The sequence below is a fragment of the Lipophrys pholis genome, assembly GCF_963383615.2.
Source record: "Lipophrys pholis genome assembly, chromosome: 21".
Classification (NCBI taxonomy): Eukaryota; Metazoa; Chordata; class Actinopteri; order Blenniiformes; family Blenniidae; genus Lipophrys; species Lipophrys pholis.
In genome coordinates, this window is record NC_137649.1 from 19,158,940 (window position 1) to 19,171,901 (window position 12,962).

The 12,962-nt window shown below is 41.6% G+C and overlaps 1 protein-coding gene across 1 annotated transcript; it reads left to right on the forward strand.

Annotated features, from left to right (window-relative positions):
* Positions 1-3,713: 3,713 nt before the first annotated feature.
* LOC308126599 (solute carrier family 23 member 1-like) lies at positions 3,714-10,601 on the forward strand (the record flags this gene model as incomplete). The annotated part of the gene is made up of 12 exons (XM_080491100.1): positions 3,714-3,779; positions 5,382-5,537; positions 6,610-6,767; positions 7,099-7,258; positions 7,466-7,647; positions 7,821-7,941; positions 8,283-8,439; positions 8,504-8,757; positions 8,844-9,008; positions 9,097-9,205; positions 9,295-9,390; positions 10,348-10,601. The coding sequence occupies 12 exons, from the start codon at positions 3,714-3,716 to the stop codon at positions 10,599-10,601; spliced, it is 1,878 nt and encodes a 625-aa protein (XP_080347226.1).
* Positions 10,602-12,962: the final 2,361 nt, after the last annotated feature.

Genomic DNA, 12,962 nt, shown 5'->3' on the forward strand with positions numbered 1-12,962 from the left:
CATTTGCGCAACAAGCATGGGTCTGGTATCTTCCATAATTGTAGCAGAAGTTTCATTCTTTATGGAAACATGCAAACTTTTGAAAATGCAAAAATTTATCAAGTTTGAATTGGGAATGATGGATTTTGCCATTTGGGACACTTTCTTTATGGTAAACTGGGATTCCCAACCAGGGGGCTGACCCTCCTGGGGGGCACCCAAGATTCACAGGGGGTAGTAAAGCACTCTCTATTTTAAGGAGTTTACTATTTTTCATCTCTTAAAAATACACGAGTCAGCATTTACCTCATTTATTACATAAAAAGTCTATTATTTATTTTAAAACATTCAAAAAATGTATTTGAAAGTTTTTAAATATCTCAAGGACATGAGTGTTGTGGAAATTCTGTTAAATCATGTGATGCTCCTCTGTGTTGATGAGCGAGTTCAGAAGGATGAATCAATGAAAACCCTTCATTCGATGCAAAGAGATCAGATCTCATAACACACCGACACAGCCCGAAGGCACAGACCGACTGAACATCCCGGACTCTCCCAAGGTGAAAAGAACAGCTCCCATAAAACCCCAGACAATACACTCATCTGTTTATGAGAGCCAAGGCCTGAGAAGAGGGCAAAACAAGGCTGTATATCCTTGAAGACAGCTACAACAGAATCGATAGAGAGGACGGATAGCATATGTACCGTAGGTCAAGTACCTACAATGTTGAACTCGAACATTGTGTCTGCAGTAAAGACGAAGGTAACCTCGCAAAGTAACCTACAGTGGAAGAAATGGCCAAGAGTCAGGCTGAAGAGGAAGATGAATCCTTCAGAGAGAGTTGGATAGAATCTGGCTTCAGAGAATCAATGGACAAAACTGTAGTTGAATGCATCTTTTGTGGTTAAAAACTGAATGAAAATTTAAGGCTATGCAAGCTGAAGCGGCGTGTGAGAAGTGTATCCTCAATGGTTGTGGTCTGGTGGTTTCAGGTTTGTGGCATTGTCATGTGTATTGCTTTCACACATTGAGGTTTTAAGTTATAGCCGACTGTGTGCCGTAGTAACTCCCCTTTCAATTAGGTGCTTTTCCTGAATCCCTCTTGTCCTCCTATTTTGCTCCCTCACCCTTCATTGCGCCAGTTGCACCTCCTTAACTCCCCACTTCCCATGTGTGCGTTTGTGCTCGCCTCAATTTTGCCAGTTGTAAGTTAGTCCCACTATGTTGTGATTTCGATTTCACCTCTGAGTCACACATTTTGGCCCTCACTCTGTGCCGTTTCAGAAAATTGATTACAAAATGTTACCTAGTTTGGAAAATAAGTCTCCGTGTAACATGTGTTCAGTTAATATGCATGCAAATGAAATCAGTAACTTAAAGCCTGCTTCTATGTGTGCGTGTGCGTGTGTGTGTGTGTGTGTGTGTGTGTGTGTGTGTGTGTGTGTGTGTGTGTGTGTGTGTGTGTGTGTGTGTGTGTGTGTGTGTGTGTGTGTGTGTGTGTGTGTGTGTGTGTGTGTGTGTGTGTGTGTGTGTGTGTGTGTGTGTTGCCTTTATCTTTGAATTTATCTTTGTTTTCACTGACAAGGTCTTTTCCGATTGTTCAGGTGGGCGTGTTCCAATCTGTTTCATAAATTACAAGATATCCTTGAATGCCTTGCCAATGTCCTCATTGTTCATCCATTAGTATGGCATTAAAATTGAAATGTTAACCCTTGTTTTGTTTTGAGTGAGACACTCTTATTAAAGCTCTTTGGTTGTTTTTCAAGATGATTATCAACCATTGGGGCATTCATTTGCAGCCGGCCAGGAAGATGCAAATGTCTCTCTGCTCACAATCGCTCCAAAAGAGGACCACAAAACGTTATTGCATGGTATTAAAATATCATGAGGTCTATGATAAGATAACAGAAGTGAGTTTCCATCTTTGGCAGGAGTTTACACATCATAAAAATATGTTTTCAGAAAGTTCTTATGTAACAGGAACTATCTGACCAACAAAAACAAGGAAGGCCACAGTGTCTGCTGTAGTCAGAGTGATGTATGTTGAGCTTCCAGGTGGATGTGTGCTCCCGATGTGTTCCCTCTGTACGGAGACTGTCGCATCAACAAATACTTCATGCGCTGCGAAGTCTGCTGACTGAATGTTCTCTGCTACTTTCAACCCCTGCGTCTGCATCGCCGCAACGCACCTTCTCCTGCCTGCATGTGTCACGATTAGTCCACGCCATTGGACATTGCGCGAAAACAAATGTGATCGCAAATCTTCGTCACGCCGCTGCTTACCGAGGTGTGACTGTAAAGAGGCTGCATCACTCTTTAAATGTTGTAACATCGCTCAGCGTGGGATGATGCAGTGATCCTGTTGATGTGTAGTGTACTGGAATAGACACAGATAGAACACTACACTGGTGTGAGTGGAAAAGCACAAACAGAACAAGAGGGCGGGACGAGAGACATAAAGTAAGTGCTTATTCATTTAATTTAACGTATTCTTAATTCTGAGCCCGTCCGAAAGCAGCTAGAATTCAGCAACATCAACTACTTCCTCAAAATGTGTCCCAAAAGAAGCTATTTGAAGCGTACATATTGCATGAGCTCAAAAGCATGTAGTGAGTGAACAAGAGGAAACAGCCACTATTCCCTAACTGACCCTGGAAACTAACAGACCATGCATGGAGACCAGCCAATGCTCCTACAAGAGGCCACTTGTTTTCCGAAAACACTTTGCAAACAGGAACAACGTGGGGGTTTGCACTTGTCTTTTCCTTCATTTGCATTATGTTCTCCCCTCTCTTTGTGTTCTGTGTTTTTCTTTCCCTATTGACCCCTTGTGTCTGTGAAGTAGACTGAATGTGGCCAACTTGGCTCTTGCTGTGATCCACTGCTTGAATCACTATCAGCACTGATTTCCGTCTTCATATGCTGCAGTAATTAACCAGTCCTCACACTCCATCTATCGTTTTTATGTTCTTTGTATTTTTTTTTTTTTTTTTTTTTTTTGCATTTTGTAATAAAACGTTTGTCTCCTTGGACATATTCACCTGTCGAGTTTTTTTTGTTTGTTTGTTTGTTTGTTTTGCACTGCTCAACACAAACTGCTTTTGGAGTCACTTAAGCATAACATAAGCAAGTTTTAGGTTTTTTTTCCATGAAATGAGGAAGAAATAATCCCCAAACAAATGATTTTCTCCATAAACACTCCCAAGCAATCAAATAAGGGACTACTATTGTGTATTTATGAACACATAAAAGTTAAATAAGAACGTCCTTTCCCCTTACAAAATCTCTAAACAGCCTCGCTCTCAACTTAGAACATAAAAAATTAACCTGCCTGGTAATAACAGAAAAGTGGCAGTGCATATAGAAATGTTGCAGAGAGTTAGCAATCTGCTCCATTGGAGCAGGAGGCATTAAAAGTGTGGCGTCCCACAAACAGTGCTATTTAGAATATAAACGACTCTCTAAGTGCCCAGCACTTTGCAAACGAACCAGTACATGTTAACAAACCGCAGACTTGTCATGCGCGTGAAGTTGACATTTGTTCCCGTTTCCTCCGTGGAAGTTGCGTGGTTTGTCAGTTTGACCTGGTTCTCGGCCGGCGACATTGTTTCTGCCTGTGTCACTGATTCAGCTCGGCTTTGATAGAAGAGACACAGCCGTGGATTGCACTGACATGAGACAGGAAAAGCAAGTGAGTCTGGGTTACATTGACCCGGTAATAAACACCGCTCACATGTACCCTCACAAATGTGACAAGGGGAAGCTGTACATTGGTACATCAGTCCCTGTTGCTGCCCAGGTAATCATTTGGATCTTCTCTTCTTTTTTTTTTTAATATAAACTGGAGACTTGACAGTGTTTTCATCTGATAATTTTACCAAGATATGCTGCTGCACCTGCCACAACACATTTATCAGCCCTCACATTCACTATCTCCTCTGAATAAGGAGGGAGGGTTTTCTCTTTGAAGGCTTAAATCTCCTTATCTTATATCTTCCCATTATTCTCCTGTCAACTGATTGTTAAAGTCGGGAGGACGTGCTGCGTGCAAACTGAAGACGTGCCTCAGTCTCTGGCAGCATTACATGTAAGTACAGTACAACAAAGTTAAAATAAAACAAAACAAGCAATCAGAGAATTCTGACGTCCGCCGAAAATTACATCTATCAGTGGTGAGAATTCGGTGAAAATCTGTCATGTAGTTTTGACTTACACGCCTATGAAATGAAATCCATATCCAGAATCTGGCTCCAGATCACCTCCAAAGTTTAATGGAGTCTTTTATGGCCTAATATCGATCAGTGGTGAGAATTTCGCCAAAATCCGTGCAGCGGATTTGACGTAATCTTGCTAACAGACATACAGACAGACGAACAAATATACGCCGATGATTTTATTACGTTTTTGACCGACGCAACAAGAGCAATCACGGATTTCTGACCTCCGCCAAGGGTAGACCTGGACACAGCTGATCTAGGGTCCAGAATTTGATCCAGATCAACACCGGGAAATTATGAGTTCATCCTTTTATGAAAATGCACCTTGTGTGCAAATTTTCATGAAGATCCGCTCATGAGTTTTCGAGATATCTTATTAACAGACTGACAAATAAACACAGGTGATTTTATAACGTCCTTGGTGGAGGGAATAAATATAAAAAGAAGTCCGGTCTTCACTATAGAGGGCAATGAATATTATGCAACTATTTCATTTAAAGGTAACAAACTCTCAGTGTTCTGCATATCTTATCAGTCGTATCTTATCAGTGAACTGTGTATCTGCTCAGTGAGGAATTCACGCTCATGCAAAGGGGAGTCTAAACAAACCTGTGTTTACTCAGTCCTGAGTCCACTCAAAATGTTTACGAGTGTGCGCTGCAAATTCCGGGCGAGGAAGCCACCTTCTTCAGAACGCACCTTTATGACTCACTTGATCATGTTTAATGATTAAAAGTCCGACCATTTTAAAGTGGCCCACCTCCGTTTAGGATTCTCATTCCTCATTCTTCCGCTGTGTTTGTCTGCAGCCATTTCAAGATTTCCCTGCTTCTCTGGTTGGAACAGATCACTGCTTCAGTGGAATCTGCAATGGCTTCAGAACACAATCTTGCATTTGACGTGAGTATGTTTTTCAATTTGACACATAACAGAATTGCAATTTGCAAATATCAAGCACAATGACAGAGATGCCTGCTTTCCTCTGTGTCTGCTAATCTGAAAGTAGGTGTTTGAATGATCCCAGTATGATTAACAGAAAAGGGTTTTCGTATTCTGACAAGTGGGATTTAATCACCTCTTTGTTCAGGAACAAGAAGCCTTTTTTTTTTTTTACTGGCATTTCCAACGACGTATTTCCATTTGTTGTATTTCTTTTGGATCTGCATGTTTTATTTCAACCGCAGGTGCACGAGGAAGACAGAGATTTCAACGGCCATTTTAAAGCAAAGGATGCGAAAACTTGTGAAGGCGAAAGCGTCGCAGAACCAGACCTCAATAAACCAACATATTGTGTAACAGATGTCCCTCCCTGGTACCTTTGTATTTTCCTGGCCATTCAGGTGGGTGTCATCAGATCTGTGTCATGAGACACAAAATGTTTTCGAAAGCCTCGACAACATCCTCATTGGTTTAGTGGCTGCACATCGATGCAGTGAAAGTGACACTATAGAGCTTCATTGAAATCAGTGAATGTTGTCACAACGCTGCACTATGCTATAAGTTAGTAACTCTTAATGTACTCCATTGCTGTCTTACAGCAACTTTAGGGAGAAAAAAACACAGTTGACCCTAATTCAACTAAACAATGAACGTAAAGCAATAGATGTTGCTAAAATTGCTCATTTCCAAGTTTATCTTTCTTGTCTTAACGGGGGATAATCTTAGGCAGTTAGGACTAACTATGAATGTCTATGGACGAAGTAGATGTCGGGCTTAGTGTCCTTCCTGTGCGGAGTTTGCATGTTCTCCTTGTGCATGCATGGATTTTCCCAGGGTACCCCCAGTTTCTTCCCACAATCCATGTGTTTGAGGTTAATAGTTTTACTAACGTGCCCTCAGATGTGTCTTTGTCTGTGTCTTTATGTAACCTGCTTTTGCCCATTATCGATCAGCTCAAGCACCCTGCAACTGAGTTTGAAAATTTAGGTAAAGATAAAGACTTTAATATTTGTGGAACCTGAGGTAGTTTATACCTTGCAGCTTTACGGGGAGTTGTGCCATGTAAATTTCATTGAAAATTGTTCACTTGAAAGCAAATTCAGCCATAAAAACTGGATTTCATGACTGTCAGTGGCTGTGGAACAAACTGTTAAGTGCACAATATTATCTGGTTGGGGGGGGGGGGTGAATAATTGGCAACCGTACTAATGACTCCAATATAAATAGACACTGCCAACTTTAGAGACATACACAAAAGTAATTATTAGTCTCTGAGGAAATACAAACAGTTAACACCCTTGTATGTCAATTCAACTTTAATTTATGGCGATATGGATATTTTCTACACATATACATATATTCAAGGCCAGGACAGGGTATAAATATCAGATTTGTGTGAACATTTTTTATTTATTTTTTGTTCAAAACATTCAAATCCATCTTTGATCTCCTCACCGCTTCTCATCCGTGCAGCATTACCTGACAGCTTTTGGGGGGAACATTTCCATCTCTTTCATTCTGTCCGAGAGTCTGTGCCTGCAACACGACAATCTGACCCAGAGTTACCTCATTAACAACCTTTTCTTCGTGTCCGGCCTTTGCACCGTCCTGCAAGTCAGCTTTGGTGTCAGGTGAGAGCTGTGATAACGGGTCAATCCGATCAAACCCTTAAATATTTAAAATAGAAGGGTGTTTTCATGTTACATGTGCTAAATATCAGTAAATCTTGTTTTTTTTTAATTAAAAAGAACTCATGAGGGAAAAAAAAAAAAAAAGCAATAAGTGAAGTGAAAAGCGATTATTTATTTCATGAAGTGACACATTTTTACGACTCAGTTTGGGGATTGCAATTATCACAAGAAGAGCTCTGCTTTTCAATTATGCATCTTTACACATTGTGAACAAAAAAAGCTTTGGAAATCGTTAAAAACTGAGTTGCGTCTGTTTATGTCACATTTATAGGCTTCCCATTCTCCAGGGTGGTACGTTTGCCCTGGTGACTCCTGTCATCGCCTTGCTGTCCCTGCCAGAGTGGGAATGCCCGGCCTGGACACACAACGCCACGCTGGTCAATGCCTCCTCCCCTGAATTCATCGAAATGTGGCAGTCCCGCATGAGAACAGTGAGACCAACACAGAAAAAAAAAGTCGGCGTCCATTCCGATAAAAGCCAACAAAGGCTTAAAGCAGCTCCTCTCTGGGGCTCATGATTAGTGTATATGTGAGTGTGTGGGCTTTCTGATCTAGTCCCATTCACTCTCGCATTCATTCACTTTCCCAAAAGAGAGTGATTTGACATCCATGCAAATGTTGTGTGTTCCTGTCCACAGCTGCAGGGCTCGATCATGGTGGCTTCACTCTTTCAAATCCTGGTTGGTTTCTCAGGCCTCATCGGTTTCCTCCTGCGCTTCATTGGCCCTTTAACAATTGCCCCCACCGTCTCTCTTATAGGCCTGTCACTGTATGACTCTGCTGGCGACAAGGCCGGAAGCCACTGGGGTATCTCTGCCATGTGAGTAATCCCGCTGATGTGCTATTGATTTAACACTGACTTCTGAGCACAGGAGACCAATCGATTAAACTTTTTTTTAAATATATATTCATAGATTACATGACCAGTAAGTCTCACATATTAGCTCAGTCAGTAATTTGGATGTTGTTATGCTTTTCTCGTCGCACGCACAGGGCTGCAGCGCTGATCATCCTGTTCTCTCAGTACCTTTGCTCCATACCCATCCCTGTTCCAGCATACAGCAAAACTAAGAAACTGCACAGATCAAAGTTTTTTATCTTCCAAAACATGCCTGTAAGTCTTCTACATCGCATTAAATTCTGCTCTCACACCATGTTGTTTTAGATAAGTGGCTGTCAAATCTTTATTGTTCCTCAGACCTCCTGTGGGCGCGTCAAAACAAAGGCAATGGGCAGTTTGATAGTTGCGCTCTCCATTTAAGAATCTGTTGTATGATTTTATTCAACGGGCAAATATATAACCTCAGCTCAGGCAGGCCCACTCATGATTTCTGGTGCCCTTTAGTTTTAGCTGATAATGTCCCGTGTTGTTGTTGTTTATTGTCTATAGTTTAAATCCAGGTTTGATGGATGCAGTAAACGCTCATGCCGATATCGACTGATTATGTTGGCCAGGTCCTGCTGGGCATTGCAGTTTCATGGTTAGTCTGCTACCTCCTCACCATCTACAACGTTCTACCATCGGAGAGCAACCAGTATGGCTACCTGGCCCGCACCGATATGAAGGGAAATGTCCTGAGCGAGGCCCCCTGGTTTATGCTGCCTTATCCTGGTGAGTTGACAATGCAAATCAACGTGTTTGCGGACAGTGTAGTAATCTCCAGCTCCGCATACAGGACAGTGGGGGACGCCGAGCGTGAGCCTGGCCGGCGTGATTGGCATTGTGGCTGGACTAATATGCTCCATGGCAGAGTCTGTGGGTGACTATTACTCATGTGCCAGGCTGTCGGGAGCCTGTCCTCCCCCGAAGCACGCCATCAACCGGGGCATCGGCATGGAAGGGCTCGGCTCTCTGTTGGCAGGGGCCTTCGGCACAGGCAACGGCACCACTTCTTTCAGTGAGAATATTGCAGTACTGGGCATCACTAAAGTAAGACATGCATAATGATGGCGTTGCAAAGGCCAAATGAAAGGAAACAGAGAATTGATGTATAAGTATGCTTATTCGTGTGGCAGGTGGGCAGTCGAAGAGTGATTCTCATGAGTGGATTTTTCATGATTTTGATCGGGATGCTCGGCAAAATCGGAGCTATTTTCTCGACCATTCCCACCCCTGTGATCGGAGGACTGTTCCTGATCATGTTCGGAGTCATCAGTGCGGCGGGGATATCTACTCTGCGGGTAAACGGCGATATCTAGTACGCCCTATCACTATTTGTGAATGCTGTTTTCTTGAAAATCTTCGTGGCTTACAATTTTCATCTGGCAGTCCACAGACATGTATTCTTCTCGAAATATTTTTGTCTTCGGCTTCTCTCTGTTTTCTGCACTTGTAATTCCAAACTGGATCAGGAAGAACCCCGAACTCCTCAAAACAGGTATGGTCAATGGGCAACAGTGAAAACAGATTTAAATTTAGATTTATATTTTTTTTTGTCATCTTAAGCTTGCGTGTGTTTGTCTCCAGGTGTCAAAGAGCTTGATCAAGTTTTGGAAATATTATTCACCACCCATATGTTCATAGGAGGATGCTTTGGCTTCTTCCTGGACAACACAATTCCCGGTGAGATTAAGTTGTCGCAGATATAGTAAATTATTTCAGTTATTGACTTGTCATAACAAAATCTCAGAGGTACAATTATGAAGATCAGTCATTGCTGTTTTAATTTCCGCTCTCATTTGCTTTAAAGGGGATGTGAGTCTTTGTTTATACCATTGGTGATAGCTGTGTTTTTTATATTGTGACAGGCCAAGTGGCTTTTATTTCTCTTCCTTGGTTTGTATTCGGGATACTGCTACTTGGACAATAAAAAAAATATGATAAACATATAAGAGTCTATAAAGAAGACAAGAAAGGATGTAGTTTGCCAGATAGTAAAACATCTGATTCAATATGAAAATCTCTAGTAAGACAGATTATTATTACATAACACATTTACAATTGGTCATTACTGAACATTACTGGATGATCCATCCTAAGCTCCAATCTGGCCCGGCAAACCATCGAGCAAATTGCAAAAATTTCAAAGAAACAAACACATTTCTGGCAGAGTGGCAGACAAAACACAACAGCTAAGGTATCAGTGGTGCTGCCATAGAAGATAGCAAACTAACATGCATAATGCAAACAGACATTTTTTGGAATATTTCACTGTATTTTGCGCCATAAAATTTCATTAATATTTACATTTTCCATCGCAATTGTTTTTGTTTTTTTTAAATAGAAAATGTAGGCATTTTCATCAGGGTATACTCTGCCCCACAACAAAGAAAAACTTTAAAGTTTAAATTTAAAGTTTATTATGAAACTAATTTATCAACTTCAAGGTGAAATTGGGCTTTATATGGCCCCTAGAATTAAAATGGGTTTGACACCCCTGGATATTTTCATTGAGAAAACATTTCCTCTCTGGGTTTTTAATAGACTCAGAAGAGGCACGACAGCAGCAACACACCTCTACTCAGCACACTGTTTTATCGAGAGATCCACTCTGCTAACATCTCGTCTCTCATCATCCAGGGACCAAACGTGAACGTGGCCTCTTCAACCAGGAAGAAGATTTTGAAGACACGGGCAACATCTCAGTGAGAGAAAAGGTGTACGCTCTGCCGTTTGGCATATCTTCCTGTCTTCAGTCCCGGCCGTGGGCTCACTACATCCCATTCTGCCCATCTGAGGATCCCAGGTGTCCGGGAAGGGCTGAAAACAACAGCAACAACATATCACAGAAGCAAGGGAATGGACACAACATAGCTGTTGAAGTGGCTTTATAAGCTGTTTCTTTAAGGCGGTGAAGTAAACACAAGCTTATATTTCAGGTCACGTTGTTCGAATAAACCTCTGGGTCTGTTGTTTACACTAATATACTTTTGGTAGGTTTTTAAGTGAATCATTTATCATGCTAAGTATTCCAATTAGAATGATGAAAAAGTGAAATATAAATGATAAATATAAACTGACCTTTGAGTGTTTTTTTAAACATGCAAATCAGAGAGAAATAGAACTATCTGGAAGTGAGTTGTCGCTCTCACACACTGTCAACACAGTTTTAGAAGTGAACCGCTGAGTGATTATCAAAGTGTTCCGTTCTGCTATTACTCAAGACGGCTTCCAGTAACCCCGCAGCCCGTCACGCATGCAGACAGAAAAAGCAGAATGATGTGTTCCTCGTTCTCCTCTTTCAAAGGAAATTAAATTTAGTCTGTGGATAAATTTGTTATCCCGCCGCCCGATCTCTAGCGGTGATAGGGGGGGTGGGGGTAAAAAACCAACAGCAACAGCAACCCTCGAGCTGTTATCGAGTCCCCCAAACAGAGGAGACCGCTTCTCAATCTTTCCCCTTTGCCTATCGTGCTGTCATCTCTTTCCCCCCGTATTCATTTCCTCTGTCTAACCGCCTCTGACAGGTAAGTGGGATATGTAGTAACGATTTGATCTGTGGATTCATGCTGTTCTGCCCTAGGGCCTCTGGCCACTGGTCAATGCTTGGCTGCCCACTCTAATGTTATTTCAGGGTGGTGTGAGAGCACAAGCTACTTTGGAAATCTCCGGGTTTTTTTTTTCTTTTCTTTGATTGCTTGAATGTAACACCATGGGAAAACATTGGGGAGGATATTAGAGGTTGTCAGATTCTCTAGAAAGCGACCAGTGAACCACAGTAACATTTTATGGAACACTGCGGTCGAAATCTGCGTTTCTGTGGCGAACGATGCAGAAAACTCATCAGAGATGGTTTTCAATTTCACCTCCGCGTCGATCCCTTTCATCAAATGTTGCCACAAATGGACTTACAGAAAACTAAGTGACACAAGAGAATATGTGAGAGGGAAGGAAACTGAGTATCTGTGAACACCACCACTAGATGGAACCACTCTGCAGCTAAACCTCATGCAGGCTGCAGGTTCACTCATGGCGAATGAAAAATATCCAGTAGACACGCCCTTAAGTGAATATAATTCCACTGACTGTATTTACAGTACCCCACATTTATCCAGCTGATAGATTTTTATTTGAAGGCTGGAATATGCATTGAAGTGTGCAGTAGCTGCTTCATATTTCTTATCCGCCTCCTGGCTGGAATTCTATTAGAAGAGCTATTTTTGTTTGTATTCGTGGTGAATTTCATTTATGCACTGCAAGAGAAAGGGGGAAAAATAAATATTTAACCCGACTTTAAGAGCACCCCGAAGACAAATGCTTCCAATTTACTTGTGGATGATAGAATATTTCATCATACTAAGAGACAAGCACACAAAATATTGATGAGAAGCATATGCTTGCATATAATAGGCTGAACATTTTCTATGTTCTTGCACTGATTTTGAAAACAGTGATACATAATTCTCTACACATGTGACCTTACACTGTCTTGTCACTTTCCCCTTAACAACAAAACTCCTCTAAGTTTCTTTTTTTTTTTTCTTTTTCTTTTTGCCCTTGTCCTGTTCGGCAGCTTGGGCCAACAATATGATGTGATTGAGAGCCTTCGGAGTCAGAACAGTTTTTGGTCTTGCAACAGGGAGAGACCTGGAGTCTCCGCCTGTCGCCTCCTCCGTCAGAAGTTGGCATGGCTGCCGTACACGACCGGGGGGGAACGCACAAAGAGAGAGAGAAGAGAAGTTGAGGGGGGAGGGGGGAGGGCTGGAGGGGGGAAGGGGATAACATACAATATCCTTGTTGTGCTACATATATTATTTGCAGTTATCACACTGATCCAAATACTTTCCAACTGTTTTTGGATTAAACCATCCTGAGCAGCCCTATCTAGACAGTCAGATGATTTCTTAGATTAACCAGCCTGAGCAGCTCTATCTAGACAGTAACGTGAAGCAGGAACATGAATTAACAAAGAGGCAACAACAAAAGAGGAACATGATTTTTAAAGTTTGAGCAAATGATTTTTTTTTTCATTTTTACTGTTGTAATTGACACTCTTTAGAGAAAACTGAAAATTCACACATTACCAACATGCAAATACAATTATATACTGTTCAAATGCCGGTTGGGTTTAGTCTAAATGACACTGAATTAATCTGCATTTCAAAAGCTCAGTGATACATCCTACCCCGTGCAACAGTGGTGAGAAGAATTCAATTTACTCTGACTGACGTGGAACTATTGATACATGTTGCTGT